The 25,213-nt window shown below is 39.3% G+C and overlaps 1 protein-coding gene and 2 pseudogenes across 2 annotated transcripts; all 3 read right to left on the reverse strand.

The window, feature by feature from the left end:
* Positions 1-25,213, reverse strand: part of LOC117561220 — a 35,318-nt pseudogene that overhangs the window by 2,900 nt on the left and 7,205 nt on the right.
* Positions 270-9,141, reverse strand: LOC117561219 (E3 ubiquitin-protein ligase TRIM21-like). 2 transcript variants are annotated; one of them, XM_034238512.1, is made up of 2 exons: positions 9,020-9,141; positions 270-3,700 (listed from the first exon to the last, which is right to left on the reverse strand). In XM_034238512.1, exon 2 carries the CDS (start codon positions 3,694-3,696, stop codon positions 2,050-2,052), a length of 1,647 nt encoding a protein of 548 aa, XP_034094403.1. In that variant the 5' UTR covers positions 3,697-3,700; positions 9,020-9,141; the 3' UTR covers positions 270-2,049. The 2 variants fall into 2 exon arrangements, with proteins under 2 accessions (XP_034094403.1, XP_034094404.1); XM_034238513.1 differs by lacking the exon at positions 9,020-9,141 and adding an exon at positions 7,192-7,206 and having other exon boundaries at positions 270-3,702.
* On the reverse strand, positions 16,622-23,249 carry LOC117561221 (annotated as a pseudogene).

Below are 25,213 nucleotides of genomic sequence, written 5' to 3' on the forward strand. Positions count from 1 at the left end.
AGAGTGAAACTACTTTAACGTAAGCTAAATATGTATTAAATTCCACTTTAATATTGAACTTAACTCATTTATTAATATTGACTTTTTATTTTACATTTATTTAGAGTATCTGAGGGACCAGACCAAATAAAAAACACCTTTTTTGTTTGAAGGCTTTCAATGGGTGAGAGTCAGCATGGAGGAGGAAGAGGAGTTTCAGAGAGAGGATTATAATACAGAATCAGACTCAATAAACATGCAGAAGAAAAGACAGAAGCTGCTACTCTGGATTCAGTATATTAGATTTAATATAGTTTTGCATTTCAGATTCCTGAGTGGCACTTCATGTCTGAGCAGAGCTGAGGCTTTGAGTTACTACAGGAAACAGGTCTGTAAATTAGCCTTATGCTAGTGCTAGCTGTGAATGTCTTCTGTACAATGTTCACGAGCCAGAATTCAGTCACTGGGTTTTGTTTCAAAAGTTTAATACTTATTGCAAATCTTTCATTGACAACATCTTTGGTTTACAATTCTTTATGAGGTATGTAAAGCATTCAGATTCAAACATTTGACCAAATATTTAATAGTAATGTTGTCTTTGTAGTTTACTCACCAGTGTTTGGCAGAGATTATGCTATGTTGTTGAGAAAAGCTGCTGGATTCAGTTGAGTGTTTCTTTGGAGAGAAACAGACGTGTCTCGACTGAAGCTCTGCTGTCGCCGAGACAAACTTTATCTTTCAATTCAGTGAAGATAAGATAAAGCCCTCCTCTTTTACATGTTTGCTCCACTTCTCAGTGGCCCGTAAATAAGAGGGAGTGGAGGAAGTACTCCCATGAGTTACTAAAGTAAAAGTATGAATACAACATTGTTAAAATACTCCATGAGTAGAATTCCTGGATTTCCAACTTTTTTCAAAATAAAAGTCTTATCATCAAAATGCACTTTATCAATCTAAAATGCTTGTGTGCAGTAAATGTGTGTATCAGTGCGCTACTGATGTAATCTGGAACGTTTCCAAAGCTGTTGTTCGAGTAGAAGTATAAGGTTGCAATAAAAAAAACAAGTCCAACTACAATTTGTATTTGAGAAACACTCGGTTGTATTTATACCACCACTGAAAATACTCAGTTACAAGTAAAAGTTCTGCATTTAAAATGTTTAGTTAAATGTCCTTCTTGTAGAAATCAAACTCCTAATGAATGAAGTCACAGTTCAGCTCTTTGCTCTGTTTAATAAAGAAATAAAACACACCATAACTAAAGATGGACTATACGGTCAACAAAACATTATGGAAGAAAAACTACCCCATTGTCTTTCCACCAACCCCGACATACAAGAGGTGACCTGAATACCATAAAACCACACCCTGGAGAACTACTGGAAGTGGTCAAAAACAAATGCGTTCTTTGTAAACAATAATGATAATGATACTAATAAAAACAATAAACACAGGCTAACTAAGCGTTTTGGCTCCTACACCGTCTCTTTTCTTAAGGCTTTAGTTGTACAAAAATAAAAGTAAAAATATCTCGAACCGCATTTTGTGGATGCACCTTTTGCACTACATGTACCAGTGGCATTGAGAATAAGATTGATTATGAATGCCTAATACAGTGTGGTAGTGTCTAACACGACAGGTTGGCCTTCTAGTTAGCTATCACCAAATTAGTGGCTCTTGACATTTTAATTGGAGTTATTATTTAACACCCTATGGTTAGACTTGCAGCGATGGCCTGTGTCTATTGTTTAGGCAGTGAGAGGTATTATACGAAAAGTGTTTTTTTAAGCAGACCGGGCTCTCCCATAGAGCCAGCAGCTCCAACAATATATTATGTATACAATGATTGGACAATGAAAACTAATTTCCTTGGCTCAAGACATTAATGGACATGCAATTGTTTCGTGTTCATTGGTGCATTATCTTTGTTAAATCAACATTCTTGAAGGCAAATTATGCAGTCATTAGAATAAATGAGATATTACATGATATACATTTTGTTTTGAAAAATCTGCCTGTAATTGTAGTAAATAGCATCAAAGAAAGAAAAAAAAACATCAAATGGTTGTTCTACTCAGTGTGATTGACAGGAGAGATGATCAGCGGAGCAGAGTTTTTACCACCATGATTAAGACCTGGACCGAAATGAGGGTAGAGTTTCTCAGTGAAGCAGCAGCCAGTGAAGGAGTAGATCAGAGCTGCAGCATCAACATCATAAAAGGAGACCAGACCCTCCTCATAATCCACAAACACCCCCACCTTCTCAGGCTGAGACTTCAGAGAGAGACGGACTGAAGGACCAGCACAAGCTTTGCACTCATTTTTCTTGAGCCATATCGTCCAGTAACCATCCCGAGGAGTCGCTGTGATGCTTCCCTTCCTGTTAATCGACTCTCTGACCACTCCTAGAACACACTCAGTCTTCCCTTTAACCTGAACCTCGTAATAACATATTCCTGAAGAGAAACTCTGCTTTGCTAAAACACAAGAACAATGATCAAATCTCTCTCGATTGTCTGGAAGATTCTTCCTCACATCACCTGGTTTAACTTGTTTTCCATCATGAGACAGAATGAGGTTGGAATGTGCTGTATCAGGATCAAGAGTCACCTCCACCTCATACTGCTGGACCCTCTTCAGCTCCACCTCAAACAGCTTCTTCATCTGTTTCCTGAGCGTCTCCTCCAGCTGAGTCACAGCTCTCACCACAGTCCCCTCATATGAAGGTGGACGGACCCTGACTTCTGTCCAGTTCTTGGTGGGTGGAGCAGCGTTCAGGTTCAGGGACGTGAAGCTTTGGAGGAGGTGGAGCTGGTCTTCAGAGCATGAGAGCTGCTCCACCTCAGAGCTTCTCTTCTTCAGCTCAGAGACTTCCTGTTCCAGCTCTTTGATGAAGCCTTCAGCCTGTTCCTCTGTCTCTCTCTGCTTCTCTTTGATGGTGTCGATGAGCTCGGCCTGCCTTCTCTCAACAGACTCCTTCAGAGCGGTGAAGACCTGAACACCATCTGCTATCTCTCTGTCTGCTCCTTCCTTACTGAGCTCCACTGAGCGGTTCATCTCCTGGATCTTCAGTCGTCTCTTCTGGATCATCTGCTGAATTTCAGCCTCTGTCTTCCCCAGCTCAGCCTTCTTTCCTTCATATCCTTCTTTCAGAGGAACAACATCATGTGTCTTGTGGTCTGAAACAGTGCAGAGCATGCAGACACACACCTGGTCGGTCTTACAGAACAGCTCCAGCGGTTTATCGTGCTTCACACACATCCTGCTTTCCAGGTTCTCCACAGGGTCGATCAGCTGATGTTTCTTCAGGCCTGCTCTTGTCAGGTGAGGCTCCAGGTGAGTCTCACAGTAGGACTCCAGACACACCAGGCAGGACTTCAAGGCCTTCAGTCTGGTTCCAGTGCAGACGTCACAGGGAACTTCTCCTGGTTTGAGAACTTGTTGCTCTGAGCTGCTGCTGCTGGCTTTCTGTTGAGCTGACTGTCTGAACTGAGCAGCCATCTCAGAGATGAAAGTGTTGACCAGCAGCTCAGGCTTTATGTTGAAAACCTCTTTGCAGTTGGGACACTGACTCAGGACATTTCTATCCCAGTGTTGAGTGATGCAGGCTTTACAGAAGTTGTGTCCACATGGTGTGCTGACTGGATCAGTGAACACATCCAGACAGATGGAGCACAGAAACTGATCTTCAGTCAGCAGACAGCTGGCAGCAGACATGTCTCTCTGGGGACAAAAGTTTGAAAAAACATTAAAGGTCACCTATTATGCAAAATCCTCTTCTTCATGTCTCTTCTACATCAACATGTGTCCCCTCTTCTTCATGTCTCTTCTACATCAACATGTGTCCCCTCTTCCTCATGTCTCTTCTACATCAACATGTGTCCCCTCTTCCTCATGTCTCTTCTACATCAACATGTGTCCCCTCTTCTTCATGTCTCTTCTACATCAACATGTGTCCCCTCTTCTTCATGTCTCTTCTACATCAACATGTGTCCCCTCTTCCTCATGTCTCTTCTTCATCAACATGTGTCCCCTCTTCTTCATGTCTCTTCTACATCAACATGTGTCCCCTCTGTGTAAAGAGGCTCTGAAAGTTTCAGAAAAAAAGATTCTCTCTATTTTTGTCCTGATCCATTTCTATAGAAACCTGTCTGAAAATGAGCTGATCAGATTTTGGCCACTTTATGATGTCATAATGATTTTTGGGTTTGTGTAACCATTAGCCAATCACCAACCAAGGTAACCCCCCCCCCCTCCATATCACCTGAATCTCCTCCAAGAGCACCATTGTGTTCTTTTTAACCAAATCTCTCTCAGAGGGGCGTGGGGAGGGGCTCCTTATTTTCATCTAAAGTAACAGACAGAGAATCAGCACTTTGGAAACAGGGCTGAAACAGAGGGGATTATGGGATGCTGCAATAGGCGCATTCACACTGCAGTACTTTTCCCACAAAGGTTCATCAGAACTTAGTTCATGAGAACTCTTTAGTTCTCATGAACTAAGTACAGATCGCGTTCACACCGGAATAAGTCCCTGGGGGTGGATTAGGCAAATGAAGCCGCTGACGTCACTTCTTCTTCTTCTGCTTTGGGTTTACTGGCAGGCCGCAAACCACTGCGTATACTGCCGCCCAAAGTCCCCGGAGTTGGGGACTGGCTTCAGTAGAAGCTGCTGGGACTCCCAGCAGCTTCTACTGAAGCCTTCCGAGTAAATCGCCAGAACGCCAACACCTCCTCATCTCCACCGCTCCCATGTTTTCTTTTGTGTTGCCATAAGTTAGTCTCTCTGCGTTTCTGTGCTGGACTAATGCTAATGCTAATGCTAATACGAGAATAATAAAATGGCGGCTTCACAAAACCTTTTGGGAGTTTTACGGGGCGTGGTTTGCAATCCGCCCAGCCAATCAGAAATAGGAACCTTTTTCTCCCACGAAAGTCCCTGCTCTCTAGCAGGGACTGAAAAGGGGGTAAAAAGGTTCTCATGAACTAATTTTAGTTCCGGCTCTTCTTGGTGTGAACGCGACAAAAAAGTTCTCATGAACCTTTGTGGGAAAAGTACTGCGGTGTGAATGCGCCTAATGATCTGTTTGGTATTTGGAGCCAAACATTTCAGAGACATGTTTTGTATATATCTGAGACCTATAATATATTGATGAAAAACAGTATAATAGGGGACCTTTAAATAAAGTTTTAATTATTTGTTAAAAAATAATCAAACTATGAATCGTCCTGAATAACATACAAATAGAAACTGAGTGAAGAAGAACCCGATGTGCAGTTCAGTGTTATTTATTGGAAATCACCAAGCCAAGAAAATAGGCGACAACTTAGAGATCTTTTTCACAACAATAATAAATGAAAACAATATATTATATTGTTGAGCCTAAATGTGATTATTAATTAATTAACAATGATTAACTTACACACATTAATTCAGCATAACAGATGACAGAGGGAGAGTAAAAAGGTGTATTCAGGTACTGTACTTGAGTTTCTTTTATATTTTGTATTTATACCTCTCCACCAAAAATATCAACTAAATTATGATTTAATAAACCTCAGGGTAATTTACCAAGCAGTACAATAAAATGTTCTACACATTGAGCCATAAATAATTATAATCCAATTGTATAATACATTTTACTTTTTAAAAAGGATATTCTTTACATTGTTTAACTTTTTCTTGTAAATGTCCACATTGTGGTATTTTACTTCAATAAATGATCAGAGTACTTCTTACCCTGCTAGTAAATACTGATGTCTGAGGTATTGATGTGAATGTATCCTCATAGTTTTCACTATTTCCATCCTCTATACATCATTGTACTTTTAATTTGTAACTAACTTCAATCAAATTCAGTTTATCATCAGTTTGGTGTGCGTCTCTTTTGTTGGAGCCAACGAGCGTTTGTCACTATGGTAACCAGCATTTAACTGCATCGCCCTATAAAAACATGTTGGGGAACAAGTCCGACTGGTCTGCAGTGTAGCGTGTTAAGGTCTGAAAACGTTTCATTTAGCTCAGCTGGAGACGGGCGGATACAGAGAGTCAAGGAGTAAGCTCATTTTACTTTAGATTATTTTTGCAAAGGGTTTTATTTAATTTACATAATTTCTTGAGGCTGCCTCTCACTGCCTGCTGCCAGTCACTTTTATAGCTGTAGCATTTAGCTGCTTGTTAGTTATTGGAATAAAAGTACAAACATTTCCTAATAATACATGAAAACAACGATAAACTAATATTTTATATTGTTGCAGTGATTCAATCTAAAGCCCTGTGTTCCTTGTTTATATCAGCACTTTAATATGGAAAATCATAATAAAGTAAAATGGAAAACCATTACAACCCAATGATCCCTCCATGACCGTCACATTACACATTAATCAATATTATAATACGGCTACCCTGCTCATATGACATAGCTGCTTATATTGTTATTAGAGGGAAAACGGTATTTAATGCAGCCGAACCGTGTATTACAATGCCGTTATGTGATGACTTTCAAAGAGAAAAGCAAGCACACTCGGAATAACGTATTATTTTATTTTAAAAAAACTTTTTCAGATTTCACATCACATAAACACCAAATCCCAGCATGCATTGCGAATAAACCATCCAATCATCGAGCTGAGGATCTTGCCTACGTCTGTTTCCGGTTTCGTTTATGACGGATGTATTTTGTTATACACACATTCCTTCACATTTTAATTTTAATTTACATTAAAGAATTTCGTGAGGCCTTCTAAAATGTTTTTAAATATAACTACGGTTCTAGTTGAAGAGTTTGTAAATTAACATGAACCGAAGCTGTTGCCTGGCAACGCAATCGCACAACGTCACGTCCGTTAATTCCACACGCATGGATTAACATCAATTTAATACATTAATGTAGCCTTTGTTTCTGCTAAAAGAGGTGTCGACCAGCTGGGGCAACAAGAAAATCGGCGTCATCGAGTTTGACTCTACTATACAATCATTATTATATTAATATTGACAATAACAACCGACCGTCGGGGTAGCATTTGCTTGGCATTTCCGGGTATTTCTCCACTGGTTAACATGGGTTAACAATACCGTGTAACTGTCACGTTTGAAGGGACGAAATCGTGACATCTTCACGTCTCCCAGCATGGTAAATCGTCACATGTTCACGTCTTGCCGTGATGGTTATTATATAATTAATGTATTTTGGTATGATTTCTATATATTACTTGTTGTATTAAAGCGTCTGAGTGAGAGTAACGGCCCGTCCACACAGCGGCGTGCGTTGAAGCTTCCAACGCTTCGGCCCATTCACTTTGAATGGGGTGACGTCACTTTTAGCCGAACTGCATCGTGGGAAGCGACACGGAGCGTTGCTGGCGTGGCTCGCTGCAAAAGTTGAGCAATGTTCAACTTTTGACGCCTCGGCAGAAGCGTCAGCCAATCGAATCATATGCCAGTACAAGCTCTAGCCAATCAAACCACTGCTTGTGTGTCAGGGGCGGGAGATTCATGTGATTGGTTGTTGGTCGAGTGTCAGACACGCGTCAACGCACGCCGCTGTGTGGACGGGCCGTAAGTGTCAGAGAGTCAGCTTGGAAAAAGAGGATAAAGAGGAGAATCAGGATTGCATAAAAAATGTATGTAATATTTAAGTTAAACATTTTCCCTGGCTGCGGCGCTGAGTGGCACTTCCTGTCTGAGTAGAGCTGAGGCTTTGAGTTCATACAGGAAACAGGCCTGGAAATGAGCCTAAGCTAATGCTAGCTGTGCCGTTACCCTGGTTGCATTCCAATAGTCCATTTAGCTTAGGAACCTTCCTAACGGAGTGAAATGACCCGGAAGTACGTCACTGGCAGCCATGATAAGTGCCGTTCCAATTCTCCAAATGAAAGGAAAGGAGGTTTCAAACTTCCTTTATAACCTCCTTTAGCTTAGGAACCACTGGACCTCCCTAACCGAAAGGAGAGGAGAAAATGCTGCCCCACAATGCATTGCAGCCGCAGCATTTGCCATCTCAACAGTAGGCCGTTCACGGAAACAACCGATTATGACCGAGAAATTATATCATGAAAGTTACGGTGCTTATTAAGCTTTTTAAAAACGTATGTGGTAAGTTGCCAAAGTGCTTTGTTCTGAACGTTCGTCAGTATTATAATCAAAGAGAGAAATATGAACGTTAGTTTTTACTGAAATGATCAAATAAAGTCAACATCTCACAGTCTTTACTGAGCTGTGTGGTTTGTTCGACTTTTAAAAGATGTTTGAATGGTGATGTACACAGTGATAGATGTTAAGGATTAACGTTTATAATAAATACATCTGTATTGATTTGAAGATCTTTTCATCAATCATACAATCATACGTATTGGGATCATCTGTATTAATGTGGACCGGAGGGAGAGGGTGACGAGCATAAGTTTCACTTTCCTTTTTTATTTCAACTCCAACTTTGGTCATGAAGAATATATTTCTCTGTTGTCCACGTTCATAAAGCATAAAGCAACAGCGTCAGAGCATGGTGCAGAGTCTCTAGATGAGTTTACAGTAGTCCCTCGTTCTTATTAAACATCCATGTTGTAGTCCGCTGTATAGAAAACTGTAGTTTCCATGGTTACCCCACAGCAGCAGACGCACAAAATGTCGTCCGCTGGCGCATCATAAACACGTCAGATAGTGAAAGTGCAGTCGATTCTCTAAAGTACCGCAGTCTCTTCTCCTAAGTCCTTTTGAATTCTCCTATCCACTATCCCTTAACCCCGTGACGTTTCACTCAGAGGTCAAGGAATAGGAGATAGGGTTAGAATTTAGGAGCTGATTTTTGGATTATCGGAACGCAACCCCTGTCTAAACTTCACCAGCCAGAGTTCAGTCACTGGATTTGGTTTTAAACCTGCTTTGTACTCAAGTCTAAATATAAACGTTGTTATCTTAAAAGACACATGTATATGGCCTAATATTCACTATATGTCTGAACAGACGTACCAGCCTCAGATTCTGATTAAGCTAAATCTTGTTCAAATATTTAGTTAGTGATTGTGTCTGGAGTTTACTCACCAGTGTTTGGCAGAGATTCTGCTGTGTTGTTGAGAAAAGCTGCTGGATTCAGTCGAGTGTTTCTTTAGAGAGAAGCAGAGACACGTGCAGCTGTTGTGTCGCTCAGACAAACTTTCACTTTCATTTCTGGGAAGTTGAAGCTCTCCTATTTCAGTGTAGCTCCGCCTCTCAGTGGCCCGTCACCAAGAGGGAGTGGAGGAGGAACTACAAGAGCAACAAGGCCTTTCTTTCTCCAACGGTTGAGACACCACCAACTCTTCAACTCCCATAATCCTTTCTGCTGCAAACACTACAAATACCATCAATCTCAGAGGGTTTAAATGACTTAGTGGTTTTGTGTTTTGGAGCTGAAATACTACAGTTGACAGAAAAAGAGAAAAGCAAACATTATTAACTTGATTTTGATTTTGATTTAAGATATTTTAGGGGCAAACATTTTATATTCTACTTCCTTCACTTTAGCTTCCTTTCTCTTCCATACAATTATGTTTCCTATTAAACTAAACTGCAATTCCTTTTTAAAGTAAATTATGTTCTCCCGTGTTAGAGTTCCAGTTTTAAACACAAGGTAACTGTTGAAAACACTGAAACACTACTTAATGTTTAGAAACAATATGGTTTGGATTTTAATAATCACAATATATAATAAATGATGGCTGTATGGAAAAGACAACAAAGCTTTTGGTTTCCACAGACTGACCAGAAATATATTTCTGATATATCAAAAACAAATAAAATATTTTACCTCAAATCGTAATTGACAATGCAGTTTAGTTCATACAATTAAGGAGAACCAGATAAAGAAATCGGTGACATACAGAAAACGGCAACATGCTTTTTTATCCCAGACAAGTAGTAACAATAATATTGTTTTTTTTTATGTGACCATTTTTTTAATAATTGTCCACATTTTATCATTTTGCAATGAATCCCTTCTACTCATCCCTCCACATATCAAGGTTTTTATTAGGGCTGTCAAGTTAACGCGTTAATAACGCGTTAACGCAAAAAAAAATTAACGCCACTAATTATTTTAACGCGATTAACGCATGTGTATTTTTTTTTCCTCGGCCGCCCCGTAGTTTCAGAGCGCATCGAGTTTAAAATACCATCTACAAGCTGATGCTGACAGCCCCGCTCCTGCCGCCCGCTTGCTGCAGACCACACTTCCACGCTCACCGGCAGGCACCGACTGGCTATTGGGAGGACCGGGAGGGTGTGTGTATGTGTGGCCCGAGCGAGCGAGAGAGAGACCTTACTTGCATTGTTGTTGTTAGCATCTGGTGCTAGCTAGCTGCGCTAACGGATATAAGGAGCTGTTTAAATGAAAACAGAGGAGCGACATTTCGCCGACAACTGCGCCGAGCACTTGACTTTATGCAGGAAGCCAGACAGTGGGACATTGTACGAAAAGTCAGCACACTCAGCACGGATAGTGCGCAACATGATTGCAGCGTCCAGGCAGCTCCCGTTCGAGCATATGCCTTGAGTTGCACATATCTCCAACGATCCATCACACACACACACACACACACACACACACACACACACACACACACACACACACACACACACACACACACACACACACACACCATTTGTATTGTATTATTGTATGAGAGGTTCCAGGTTGTTGTGTTTAATATTCATGAGAATTTTTGTCATTGTTCAAATGATAATAAACATTAGCATAAAGCATATTTGTCCACTCATATGTTGATAAGAGTATTAAAAACTTGAAAAATATTCCTCTAAGGTACATTTAGAACAGATAAAAAATGTGCGATTAATTTGCGATTAATCGCAATTAACTATGGACAATCATGCGATTAATCGCGATTAAATATATTAATCGACTGACAGCCCTAGTTTTTATATATCGACAATCATATTTTACATAAAGGGTATCACCAGGTCACCAGCTCTTGTGACATCCTTTTATTTACAGATGCACTTAACAGTTGACTAATGCTTATAAAGGGAAGATATCCTTTTCTTTCTCGTAAATTATGTTTACATACTAAACTATTGTTTTTCAGTTAAAGAGAAGGCATGTTGGACTTGGGTTTATTCTCATCTGTGTTCTCAGTGTGTGTTCGGGCGGCAGACACCTTATCCATTTTTAAGATTGGGATTAAGACTTTGCTTTTTGATAAATCTCAAAGTTAGGGCTGCCTTGAATCAGCCCTCAGTTTTGCTGCTATAGGCTCAAACATCGGGTATTTCTAGGTCTTTCTTCTTTTTAATTTAAAGTAAAAGTACTCTTTCTGCACAATTAACCATTTGAAAATAATGTTGGATTATAATTATTGATTCATATTTTAAGTTATTTAAAAATTGCAGCAGGTAAAGGTAGTGCTGATTTATTTATTTTTAAATATATGTTTTGGACCAGAGAGCGACTTCATTAGAGATGCAGGGTTGAAAAGAGGAGAAAGAAGGGATGGCATTGCCTAAAATGTTTTTGTGCTCGGGATTCAAACCCGCTTACCTGGCAGCTCTTACCAACAGCAGCCCAATGGTATATTGTTTTGTTAAATATACCATCATGTATCTTGTGAATTTCACAAAAATATCAATAAAAAGTTGTCTTAAGGCGAGACACGTGAATAGGGTACTTTTTTTTAACTTAAAGGTATCAGCTAGAAATTTCTCCAGTTAATTACTTACAATAAGGCAATTGTCTTTTGTATTACAAGTTTTCTGAAATAGCATGTTTAAATATGCAAATTATCCATTATCTCATTAAATATGCACATATTTTAACACATTTCAGGAATCGAAATCTGAACTTTGGATATAGCCAGATTCAAAATTATTGTTTCATTTTGTAGTCATATTAGTATCTAAGGCTTTTACAGAAGGGATATTGGATATCTCTTTTTATCACTCCATAAATCAGAAAATACTGTCAACAGCCCTAAAATATCAATTTTCGCCATGTTTTTAGGTATATAATGTTGTATAATTCAGGCTATGAATGATATATGGACAAACCCTTCTGTAAAAGCCTTCATAATATTGATAGGAATATAACTGGAAGGTTTGGTGAATGTACGTGCTACTGAAGTTGAAATTTCGAACTCAGAGTAGGAGAAAAAACTCATTTTGAGAAAACGACCTTTAAAGATTGCAGTGAGGCGCTAGCTAAACCCTCCTGTTCTTTGGATGACAGCTTGCGCATCGACGCACTCCGTGAAGGTATGTCATGTTCAGGGTCATTTTTTTTTTTATAACCTTGCTTCGTGCAAGTGACAATTGTTGTCGTCTTCTCTGTGAACGTTTTTTTCGCCGTTCTTTTTGCATTTTGAGATTTCAATTTCTAGCTGAAAGCTAACCAGGAAGTGTTTTAGCACACCACGTGACGCATCTGAACGAATCACGTTGTCAGAAATTGACACCAGCCAATGAGATTTCGTTTCTTGGTTTAAGACCCCTTTGTGCTTTCACGATTGGTTGCTGATACAAAGGAAATGACCATATTTGGATCCGATGAGATTGTGCAGGAGAGACACAGCTTTCCAGCGATACCTCTGTTGACATGGTGCACACAGCGGTCGCGGTACTTTATGTTACGTTAGAATGCTAACTTTTGGTGAATTTAGGAGAAATCTACAGACGCAAATAGACAAACTATAGTAAAATAAACACTTAAATGTGTATTTTGTACGTTTTCCTTCCAAAACCCTGAAAGAAAACATGTTATGGAATCAAAATAGCACAAAATCTCAAAATTGACCTGTACTTGAAAAACGATGTTTTTGCCTGCCGTGTCTCGCCTTAACCTAAAATAATACATGACAAACTATTTGTTGAGGACATTTGGTATTATCTGAAGTAAACTACAGGAACCTCAAACATTGTACTAACCCTAACCCTAACTTTCCACCTCTGCAAACAACAGATTGGTTATGGAGGTGGTTCATGAGCAGTGGCGGTTCTACGGGGTGGCAGCTGCCACCTCAGAAAAATGCCTTGCCACCCTAGTTGCCACCCCATTTGGCAGCTTTGTTTTGAAAGGGAAGTTGTGGCTCATCAGACATTTATGAGAGAAAATCTCTAATGTCCGATTGCAAGTGAATGCAACACAAGACCCGAGCCTTGTAACCCCTCCCCCGGCCCTGGCACGAGCGTGGAAATATGATTGGCGGTGATTTCATTTGAACGGGGGACAGCGCAAAACGAGAAGCATTTCGGATCCAAGTAGACGGAAGGAATTAGGTATTTGCGGTCTACAATGACAGAGAAGAGCCTTTCAAGTTTGGCTGTACTCAGCATTGAATTGCACCATAGCTTTAAATCTTAATAAGTTTGTGAGGCGTTTTGCTGAACAAGATGGTAATCGCCGCATTCAGCTGTTATAGGCATGCCAACTTGATGCTCTGCTCACGGATGACTCAATGAGCATAAACAACTGTTAAGATGATGACCTTACGTGTGTATAATATGTTTCTTCTTTGTGGGGGTCTGCCCCCAAAAAACAGTTTCAAGTCCTGAGAAAGTCAAATAAGACGGTGTGTAAAACTTCACTGCCCAGCCAAAAAGAAGTAACCTCTTTCATTTAACTAGGCCATTAGGTAAGGGCTTTCCACTGGATAATAACTGCAGCGATGTTTATGTTTTAGCTGAATACACGTTTTTTAACCCTAATTGATGCAGTTAGTCACTTCTTTAATGTTTGTTCTTTCTGATGTAAAGTCAAGGTTGTAACTGTTTGCAGTAAAGTTGAGGGGCGCTGAACTGTTCCTTTGATTCTTTTAATATATGATAGTAATTACTTGTCTTTCAAATTTGAAGGAGGGTGAGCAAGCATCTTGAGGAACGTTCATCATTAACTCCTCCAAAAAATATAGTTTATTTAATAATAACACTGAATATGTGAATCATAACAGTGATTGACAGCTGATGGGAATAATATGATTGTTAATAGTATCATATTAATTCAGACATACATCGACGAGACAGTTAATTAATGTACTTATTGCAGCAGTCTGCATATATTTGGTACCCCTGCTGGTCTAACGGCCCGTCTACACTACAGGCATACAAAAATATTGATGCTGGGCGTGTCTGAAGCTTGGCGATTTTTTGACCAACAACCAATCACATGAATCTCCCGCCCCCGACATACAAAGCAATAGCAATGTTAAAATGAAGTAAACTGGATATAAAATCCCCAAACAGGCGAAAACCTACCAGTTTCACCCACTGTCTCTGCCACCTCCCTCCATGCCTGGTTCCTCCGGTTTGTATCCCGGTAAATAACTTCTGGTCGTAAAGAACCGGGTGATTTGCTACCGTAATTTCTCGTTTGGAATATGAGGAAATGAACTGCGGTCTGGCTCTCCCAGCTTGCACGTGGTTTGATTGGCTAGCGCTTGTACTGGCGGGATTTGCATAAACAGGATTTGATTGGCTGATGCCAGCTTCGAAAGCATCGGGAGCATCAAAAGTTGAACATTGCTCAACTTTTGATGCTCACGATGTTTGCAAAGCCATACCATGCTCCCCACAATGCAGTTCGGCGAAGATTAAAAATCTTCTACGTCACCCCATTCAAATGAATGGGCGAAGCGTTGAAAGCATTTTTCGATGCCTGTAGTGTAGACGGGCCGTAAGAGTGAAACCAACTCATTCAGTTATTGTTCAGTTAAAATTCATTAAATGATGTGTGCCACCTTATATATTTCTATTAAAGGCTTTACTGATGTGCCACAATGTCACCTAATGATATTGAGTTAAAATATCAATATTGTGGCTTTCCAAGTTAACATTGTTGATATGACTGCGATTAAATCAGCATATACTTCTGCCAGGGGATGCCATCCCTCAAATTCTCCTGCCACCCTCTTCCACTTCATGAATATTTTTCTAGATCCGCCCCTGTTCAGGAGTTACAGGATATCCATATTTACCACCAGCAGCCCAATGGTATATTGTTTTGTTAAATATACCATCATGTATCTTGTGAATTTCACAAAAATATCAATAAAATGTTGTCTTAACTTAAAATAATACATGACAAACTATTTGTTGATTACATGTTGTATTATCTGAAGTAAACTACAGGAACCTCAAACATTGTACTAACCCTAACTTTCCACCTCTGCAAACAACTGATTGGTTGTGGAGGTGGTTCAGGTGTTACAGGACATCCTTCATTTGTCACAGCAACTTTCATTATCTGGAATAATGACAAACTGTTAATGCTGTATTAAAGATAACTAACTGTGTCCAGCCCTCATTCTCTGCCGTCTTGTCCATCTATAGAAGACTCAGCAGCTGTCTCCATCACCGCCTGCGCTTATTAAGACCTTCTGTGATTCTGCGTTATCAGCAGAGATCGACCACAGCGTCCACTGGCCGGAGGAAGATGGATGCGACATCAAAAGTTTGGACCAGTGATTCATCTAGAAGAAGGACAAGACAGAGCGTGTCTGAGGTGAGAAAACCCCAACTCTTTTTTGGTCTTTGACCGAGCACAACACAGTTTTGAATCTGGGGTTCAGAGATAAATCATGGCAAGACCTTTATTTGAAAAATTCCTGATTTCATAGTGATGTAACTATGTTCTGAAAGTAAACAAAGGAGTCCAATTTAGGTGTTTCAGATGGAGGTGGGGGGGGGGGGGGTGGAGTTTGCAAAGTCTTAAATCCCTGTGTTTCTCTACCGCAGACCATTTACATGCACAAAAAACGATATAACACACTACAGGAAAGGGAAAAGTCCAAAAAGCATAATAAGGCCTCTTGGTTGGTTCCTGTATCTTGTGGGATACAGTCATTCGACAGGCTGTGTAATATTGATGTTATATGTATGTAATGTGGGTGAACTAATGGTGTAATAACAGTGTTATATGGGGGTGGTATAGATGAAATATCGGTTTGATAATATATAAATGGGCAATGTATTGGTCATTTCAACCTAGAAACTTTAGAAAAAGCAATTAAAGGGTTAAACTGCCTGTACTGAAGACTTCTTTACAAGTTTTTCCAGCTTTGAATGTTATTAGCTTTACCCATATTTAAAATTTACTAAAGTTCCTTCACGTTTTCACCTTTCTTTATTGATTTGAGGTATTTGTAAATTACTTGAGAGGGAAACAAAACAATGAAGACAGAAATCCAGGGGACATTTATTTAGCTTTTTATTTAATTGAGAATATGTTTAAACTATACAAATAGTCTGTAGAGAGTTGGACAATATGAAATGAAAATAACAGATTGAAACACCACTTTTTCTTCTTCGCTTTGTAAAACCACTGCAGCTGAATATTATACAATCAGAATGTTCCAAAAAAAGTGTAACAAAATAAATCAAAAAATAATCCTTAAATGTGCCCTGAAATAAACCAGATAACAATCTCTTACAGGTTCCCCTAAATTACAATATTTAAAATATAATATATGAGCAGGAGCTAATACAAAGTTTGGAGATTAACACCCATACATTCAGGGACTAAGTTAATTCTTCTTATTCAAAAGTACAGAATCAGAAGCTAAAACATCAACAAATATATACAATGCACTTCCCCAATGCTATACATGCAGTATATTACATTTGGTGAGAGTGAATCTTTCTGTTGAAAATCAAATGTTTGTTCTACTCAGTGTGATTGACAGGAGAGATGATCAGAGAGGCAGAGTTTTCACCACCATCGTTGTTACAAGGACAAAAGTATGGGTAGAGTTTCTCTTTGAAGCAGCAGCCAGTGAAGGAGTAGATCAGAGCTGCAGCATTAACATCATAAAAGGAGACCAGACCCTCCTCATAATCCACAAACACCCCCACCTTCTCAGGCTGAGACTTCAGAGAGAGACGGACTGGAGGATCAGCAAGAGCTTTGTACTCATTTTCATTCCTCAACCATATTGTCCAGTAACCTTTCTGAGGAGTCAATGTGATGATTCCCTTCCTGTTGATCGACTCTCTGGCCACTCCTAGAGCCCACTCAGTCTTCCCTTCAACCTGAACCTCGTAGTAAAATCTTCCTGAAGAGAAACTCTGCTTTGCTAAAACAAAAGCACAAGTATCAAATCTCTGGATTGTTTGGGAGATTCTTCCTCACATCCCCATCTTTCACTTGTTTTCCATCATCAGACAGGATGAGTTCAGGATGTGCTGTATCAGAATCAAGAGTCACCTCCACCTCATACTGCTGGACCCTCTTCAGCTCGAGCAGCTTCTTCATCTGTTTACTGAGCGTCTCCTCCAGCTGAGTCACAGCTCTCCTCACAGTCCCCTCATATGAAGGTGGACGGACCCTGACTTCTGTCCAGTTCTTGGTGGGTGGAGCAGCATTCAGGGACGTGAAGCTTTGGAGGAGGTGGAGCTGGTCTTCAGAGCGTGAGAGCTGCTCCACCTCAAAGCTTCTCTTCTTCAGCTCAGAGATTTCCTGTTCCAGCTCTTTGATGAAGCCTTCAGCCTGTTCCTCTGTCTCTCTCTGCTTCTCTTTGATGGTGTCGATGAGCTCGGCCTGGCTTCTCTCAACAGACTCCTTCAGAGCGGTGAAGACCTGAACACCATCTGCTATCTCTCTGTCTGCTCCTTCCTTACTGAGCTCCACTGAGCGATTCATCTCCTGAATCTTCAGTCGTCTCTTCTGGATCATCTGCTGAATTTCAGCCTCTGTCTTCCCCAGCTCAGCCTTCTTTCCTTCATATCCTTCTTTCAGAGGAACAACATCATGTGTCTTGTGGTCTAAAAGAGTGCAGAGCATGCAGACACACACCTGGTCGGTCTTACAGAACAGCTCCAGCAGTTTATCGTGCTTCACACACATCCTGCCTTCCAGGTTCTCCTCAGGGTCGATCAGCTGATGTTTCTTCAGGCCTGCTCTTGTCAGGTGACGCTCCAGGTGAGTCTCACAGTAGGACTCCAGACACACCAGGCAGGACTTCAGGGCCTTCAGTCTGGTTCCAGTGCAGGCGTCACAGGGAACTTCTCCTGGTTTGACAACTTGTTGCTCTGAGCTGCTGCTGCTGGCTTTCTGTTGAGCTGACTGTCTGAACTGAGCAGCCATCTCAGAGATGAAAGTGTTGACCAGCATTTCAGGCCTTGGGAAAAAGTGCTTATTACAGTTAGGACACTTTAATGGGACATTGCTATCCCAGTGTTCAGAGATGCAGGCTTTACAGAAGTTGTGTCCACATGGTATGGTGACTGGATCAGTGAACACATCCAGACAGATGGAGCACAGAAACTGATCTTCAGTCAGCAGACAGCTGGCAGCAGACATGTCTCTCTGGGGACAAAACGTGTACAAAAATCAACAATTCAATCACTTTTGATTATCTGTACAAAAACATCAAACTGTGAGTCATCCTGAATGATGTTGAAATGTTATGAATAACTGAGTGAAAGAGAGCTCTGATTTTAATTTCAGTGTTGTTATTTCCCTGAGATCACCAAACCAAGAAAATAAAGTGATAACATGGAGATCTTCATCGCAATACATTTCATTCCAAATACTATTATATTATGAGCGGCCGTACAGGCCGTAATTCATACTGGTCCTCTCACACACATACATTTTCCTTTTACATACATACATTTTCACCCTCACACACATATATATTTACACTCACACCTTCATACATTTTGCTCTCATATTATCATATTTCAATGCACACATTCATACATTGTCACTCACATATTTATACATTTTTCACTCACACATATACATTTTGCTCTCATATTCATATATGTTAACGCTCATATTTATCTAATTTGCTCTCATGCACATTCATTCAGTGTTTACATTTAATATTATAAATAATATATGCATGTCTGAGGACAATATATGTATGTATATATCAGAGAAAATATCGTGGAAACGGAAGGAGTTTAGTTGAAACGGAAGGCAGGTCATTATCGCGTTGTGATTGGCTCAGAAGGTAGAGCGGGGCGGGCTCAAGTTCAGAACTTTGGATTCAAATCAACATGATGGAGGGAGATGAATGTTGAACTAGGAGCAGAGAAATAATCATATATTAAAAGCCAGCAGCATCAATAGAGACCGACCAGAGTGACAAAGTGTGTCACTTTGCTGAAGGATAGTTGTGACCAGCTATCCAGGGCAGTCTTTAAAGACTTTCCAAGGTGTAAAATGCTGCTGCCGGAGTACTGATTGGAAGTAGTGCTGATATCATGTCTACCATATGCTCTTAAAATACTCTGTCCAACAATATAATTTTCATGAAGAACGGTGTTTTAACGCTTTTTCAAAATAGCAGAGAAACACGCATTCTTGTACTCAGGAGGGGACATTGACAGAGGATTACTCTAATCAGAGAATCAGAGAAAGTATAGTGGCCTCAGCAGCCATGAACCTCACCGCACGTCACTGGTTTCCACTATACTTTCTCTCACACATACATGCATTCTTCTCTGCATACATATATTGTCTTCATACATGCATATATTATTTATAATATTAAATGTAAACACTGAATGAATGTGCATGAGAGCAAAATGTATAAATATGAGCGTTACAATGTATGAATGTGTGCCTTGAAATATGATAATATGAGAGCAAAATGTATGAAGGTGTGAGTGTAAATATATGTGTGAGAGTGAAAATGTATGTAAAAGGAGAATGTGTGTGTGTGAGAGGACCAGTATGAATTACGGCCTGTATAGCCCCTCATATTATATTGTTGAACCAAAATGGAGCTCAAATGCTTTTTTGTCTTGCCGGTTTACCACAAGGTGAGTACGTTTTTATATCCTGCTTCTTTACACATACTCTCTCCAGTACAGGTTAGCTCTGAGTGTTAGCGATGCTAATGTAAACAAATACCAAATTACATCCAAACACGTCGCATTGTTTCTGATAGGGCTGTGGGTGTTAAGCCAGCCCACATTTCCGATATTACGTCATGACCGCAGCAAATTCCCCCGTTTTTAGAAATGTGGGTACGGAGGAAAAAAGAGAGGGTTTTATTTGCTGACACTTTGTGAGTCTCCTGACACCGGGGACACATATTTATGTATAAAAGACATCAAAACGTGTATTTTGTATAATAGGAGACTTTTAAAGCACTGGATCTAAATACTGTTTTGAGCTAAGAGGTATTTTACTCGAGTATTCTCATTTTATTCTAATATATACTTCACTATGTTTACAGCTGGTCTGCACACCTGCCTGGGATGCTAACAGTGACTAGGTTGGAACAGATTGTCACTACCTGATCTGCAGTGCGCATGTGCGAGATGGTCCGCCATATTGGACAACTCCATACGGCAACTCAAGTAGGACACTTGACACAGTGGCTTTTGGCAAAGCACAAAAAGAAAACTCGAGAGAGATGAGTTATTGTTATTACAACGTGACTTCACTATTATTTAACAACTCTTTTTATTGGGTTCTTTTATTTGGGGTTAAGTACATTGTCAGAATAAGTGAGAAATGGATTTAACTTCTGTTAGACAGCCATATGCCATACATGTTTGCATACATTCACAGTAAATATGTATTCAGAATGATAGCTGTCTAACAGAAGTTAAATCCATTTCTCACTTATTCTGACAATGTACTTAACCCCAAATAAAAGAACCCAATAAAAAGAGTTGTTAAATAATAGTGAAGTCACGTTGTAATAACAATAACTCATCTCTCTCGAGTTTTCCTTTTGTGCTTGCTATTAGAGTTGCCGTACGTAGTTGTCCAATATGGCGGACCATCACGCACATGCGCACTGCAGATAGGGCAGGGCGGCAGATCGGGTAGTGACAGAGATAACATCAATATGAGTGAGGCACATCAGGCATTCATTTAATGCAGGGGTGTCCAAACTACGGCCCCGGGGCCAAATGCGGCCCGCAAGCCATTTTGAATTGTCCCTCAGCTAATTCCAAAAGTATAATGGAATATGTCCCATAAATGAAACTTTTGCTTGTCTTGTATTGTACTTCTTTAGTGTACTACTTAACATATATTACACATTAGTATTCATGTGCTAATAGGCCCACTTTCAAAATAATTCCATCAATTAAAGTTGAATACATTTTCTAACAAATCTAAGTTGATAAAAAAAGCCTAATAACTTATTTCCATAACAACCTTGAAATTCACCCTTCATATTTCCTCTTATTATAATCAATCTGAAGCTTCTGTTTCAAGGAATGAGCTGCCAACAAAATAAATTAAACTCTCTGGAGAGCTGTGATATAGGCTGTTTTTTCTTAAAGCACATTCAAGTATAAAGCATGATTTGCCTACATTTGATTAATTTTGCTAACTTATAACTCAACTTATGAGGCAGTATACCTCTCCTCTAGTAAGTGGCCCAGCCCTTTGTATGTTTTTCTATATGTGGCCCTCGGGGAAAAAAGTTTGGACACCCCTGATGTAATGGATGCCTAACCGCCAATATGTTTTTCCTTTTTGCCAAAGATAGTTTCTTTAACTCAATGTCTTTTGTTTTCCACTGACAACATGCAGCTTGGATTAGCCACTGCAGTGATGCACACTCATGCACCACTGATTCCAACTTCCACACCTCAATGTACCTTTTTCATTCGTTGTAGCGATGGTAACAAGCATTGACATGTATCACGGTTTGAAAACATGTGGGGGAACAGGTCTGACTGCATGGTCTGCAGTGTAGAGTGTGAGCTGGTTGTTTCACGGATAAAAATAGCGTTCACTGTTAAAGTTTATATTCAAATATCAGACTGAGTTTTATATTTTGGTGCATTTTTAAGACTAAACATGTGGGATTGGTTCACTCTGCTTTTGGGGGGGGGTTTAACAAACATAATTTCGTATGGCTGCCTCTCACTGATCTCTGCCTGCTGCCAGTAACTTATATTATATAACAGTAAGATTTAGCTTCTTATTTGTAGAATAGTAAAATAAATATAACCTAATACTATTCTAAAATGTCATGAAAGGCACCTAAAAATCAAATGTATTAAAACAATGATAACGTAATCACACATCTTAAGCATTTAAGTAATAACAACCCAAGCCCTCTGGTTCTTGATTTTAAAAATAAATGTGCTTCTAAAAATAAAATAATCTAATCCCTCTATTACTGTAACATTAGACATCATATATATTTACTCACCTTCCCATATAGTTTTCAGAGTTTAAACATGTTTGAAGTGCACTTTATATTTTTAAATATCACCCTAATATTTCCCTCAAACCATGTATTGCAGTTTACAGTCAGATTCAGTCATTTAGTTTTATCGCAGCATCTTAGGTAGAAGAGCAACAAAAAAAAGCGTCAGTCAGCCTGGACAAAGATGATGAAGAGGAGGCTCTGGATTGCAGAACATTATATGTAATATCATTTCTCTTCACAGACCCCCGACCACCAAAGGATTTTAGTAAAACATTTTCCCTGGCTGCGGCACTTCCTGTCTGAGCTGAGTTGAAGCTTTGAGTTCATACAGGAAACAGGTATGTTAGCTTAAGCTAATGCTAGCTGCTGTATTCTTTCACACACAGTGACGTCACAGCTACCCACAATGCAACGCGCGCCATATATTTTTTTATAAAGACTCCATTTTTCTGGAGGTGCAAAAATCCTGGCGATGCTAATATAAACAGCTAGCTAACGTAGCCAGGCAGAGCGCACTAGGTTTTTTTTCTGAATTAACGACCGAAGAAATCGCTGCATGTCTTCGGATTACATCTCTGGACTTGAGGGGTGTGCTCTAGGTCGTTACCAGCGTAAACTAGAGCTGTGTGGGTTGTTGGATGTACAATGTATGGAATTACGACCCTCAAAAGTGGCCTTCGGTCGATTTTAGCAGCATCTACGTCTATCTTCTGGAAACACCAGGTGAATACCCCACTTGTCACAATAATATTATCATGCCAATGCATATATGTGGTATTTTAGAGTTGACTATATTGATTAAGGAATAGACTATGATATTCTGTGCACCTCGTGTGAAATGGTTGATACCGGAAGTACGGTGTCGCCCTCGGCCCAAAACCCGTATGTGTGTGTGAAAGAATGCTGTCTAATCTTCACTAGCCGGAATTCAGTTTTATTTTTATTCCAAAATGTACAGTGAGCCAAATGTATGACATAATATTGTTCATAAGGTAGATAGATGTTAAGAATTCAGATTCTAAAATCTGACCGAATATTAAGTTAGTAATGTTGTGTCTGTAGTTTACTCACCAGTGTTTTGCAGAGATTCTTCTGTGTTGTTGAGAAAAAGCTGCTGGATTCAGTTGAATGTTTCTTAGAGAGAAACAGAGAGACTTGTCACGACTGCAGCTCTGCTGTCACTTAAAATGCTTTACTTTTTAATTCAGTGCAGTTGAAGCTCTCCTATCAGTGTTGCTCCACCTCTCACTGGCCCGTCGCCAAGAGGGAGTGGAGGAAATATTCAAATGATTTGGTGAAGTAAAATAACTAATACTAACACTGTGAAAGATACTTTAGTAGTAAGTAAAAGCATTCAAAGCCGTCCTGCAGTAAAAGTATGTATGTTTCATCAGTTAAATACAGTATGATCAGCAAAATGCACTTTATCTAATCTAAAGTGATTATCTTGCAGTTAATGTTCTGTCAATGCTCTACCTTTAAAATCTGAAAAGTACCTAAAGCTGTCAGTCAAATAGAGTATAATTAAAAGTTGTATAAACATATAAATAAGTACAAGTAACTCAAATTAGTAAGTACAGCACTTCAGAAATGTAGTTACGTTAATTCCACCAAAGAAAAATACTCAATTAAGATTAAAAGTTCTGCCTTCAAATGGCATATAATATACAAAGTTTAAGTTCAGTGTCGGAAAATCAAGCAGTAACAATGAAAGTTTGTGAATAAAAATCTCCTGATATGAAAATATGTTCTTTTTGTGCATGTGTGTTTTGATCAATCATAAGTAGCAGAGTTTTTGATTCCCAGGTTAATCCTCACATGACCAACTTTAGGTTCATAAATATATTATCCTTCTTTGTCTACAATCCATCCCATGTGACCTGAACACAGCATTAGCCTGTTAGCATCATCTTAGCTACAGAGTTCAGGGGTTCTCAGCTCTTCTCTCTTTATTTCTTCACTTTGTTCACACTATAAAAACAGTCTGTCGTTGAAAATGTGAAAATATATCACAAAATATGGATGAGAAACAACTTTGTTTTCTCCTTTAATGTAAAACTACTGAACCTCATATTAATTATGATCAGGATTTTTCTATGTTAAACGTTGATGTCAAATAATTGTATGAATGAATCCTTAATTTACCTTTTTAAACATTGTTGAGTTGATTTTCCTATCTCAACGTATGCCTATACTCCTAAATGTTTTCGAGGTTGCATTCTTTTAGTAAGTTGGTTAATTTGATAGCATTTAAGGAAAAGAGATAAAACAATAATGTACTGTAATTATTAACAATTGCATGCTGCTTACTACCATTTCTTAAAGGCTGAACCACATTTAGTGAGCATTTGCTATTTGTCTAACCCCAAAGTAAATCTGCAGTTTTCACCAGTAATAATGTTCAAAGAAAATCGGTTAAATCATCAGTTCATCTAAAATAAATTAAACAACCCATTCCTAAATGCATTCATGTAATATAAACACATCCTAACATCATGAAACATATTAGAACTTTGTGAACAAGCCATTGAACGCTGTAATAATGCTAATGACAAATACAATAAACACCCTGACCAAATTGTAAGAAGATCAGATAAAAACTGTAGGAGGAGTTTGTTGAAAGATGGCACCAAAAAGTGGTCAAAAATGGCGATGGCAGCGAGCATTTAAATGTACCGCCCTATAAAAACATGTTGGGGAACAAGTCCGACTGGTCTGCAGTGTGGAGTGTGAGCTTGTTGATTCACAGCGTTCAATGTTAAAGGAATTTGAAAACGTTGCATTTAGTTCAGCTGGAAAATGGGGCAGATATGAAGAGAGTCATCAAGCTCTCGGTTTGATGCCAAAGCCCCCCTCGACCTTCTATGGTTTGAACAATTTTCCAAATATCAGACTGAGTTTTTAGCATTGTAGATGTTTTTACACTTAAACATAATATACCACTGTTAACTTGTTCCTTGTTGTTTTAGAGTGAAACTATTTTAACGTAAGCCAAATATGTATTAAATTCCACTTTAAAGGTGGGGTAGGTCATTTTGGAGAAACCAGCTTGAGTGCGCTATAATTTGAAAATACACAGGCGGAAAAAATCTGCCACTTCAACACATCCTCACTCCCAGGT

This window comes from Gymnodraco acuticeps, unplaced genomic scaffold (assembly GCF_902827175.1).
Source record: "Gymnodraco acuticeps unplaced genomic scaffold, fGymAcu1.1, whole genome shotgun sequence".
NCBI classification, from domain to species: Eukaryota; Metazoa; Chordata; class Actinopteri; order Perciformes; family Bathydraconidae; genus Gymnodraco; species Gymnodraco acuticeps.

What these genes read in the sequence shown, in the direction of transcription:
- LOC117561219 (XM_034238512.1), bottom strand. Translation starts at nt 3,696, where the DNA reads ATGTCTGCTGCCAGCTGTCTGCTGACTGAAGATCAGTTTCTGTGCTCC.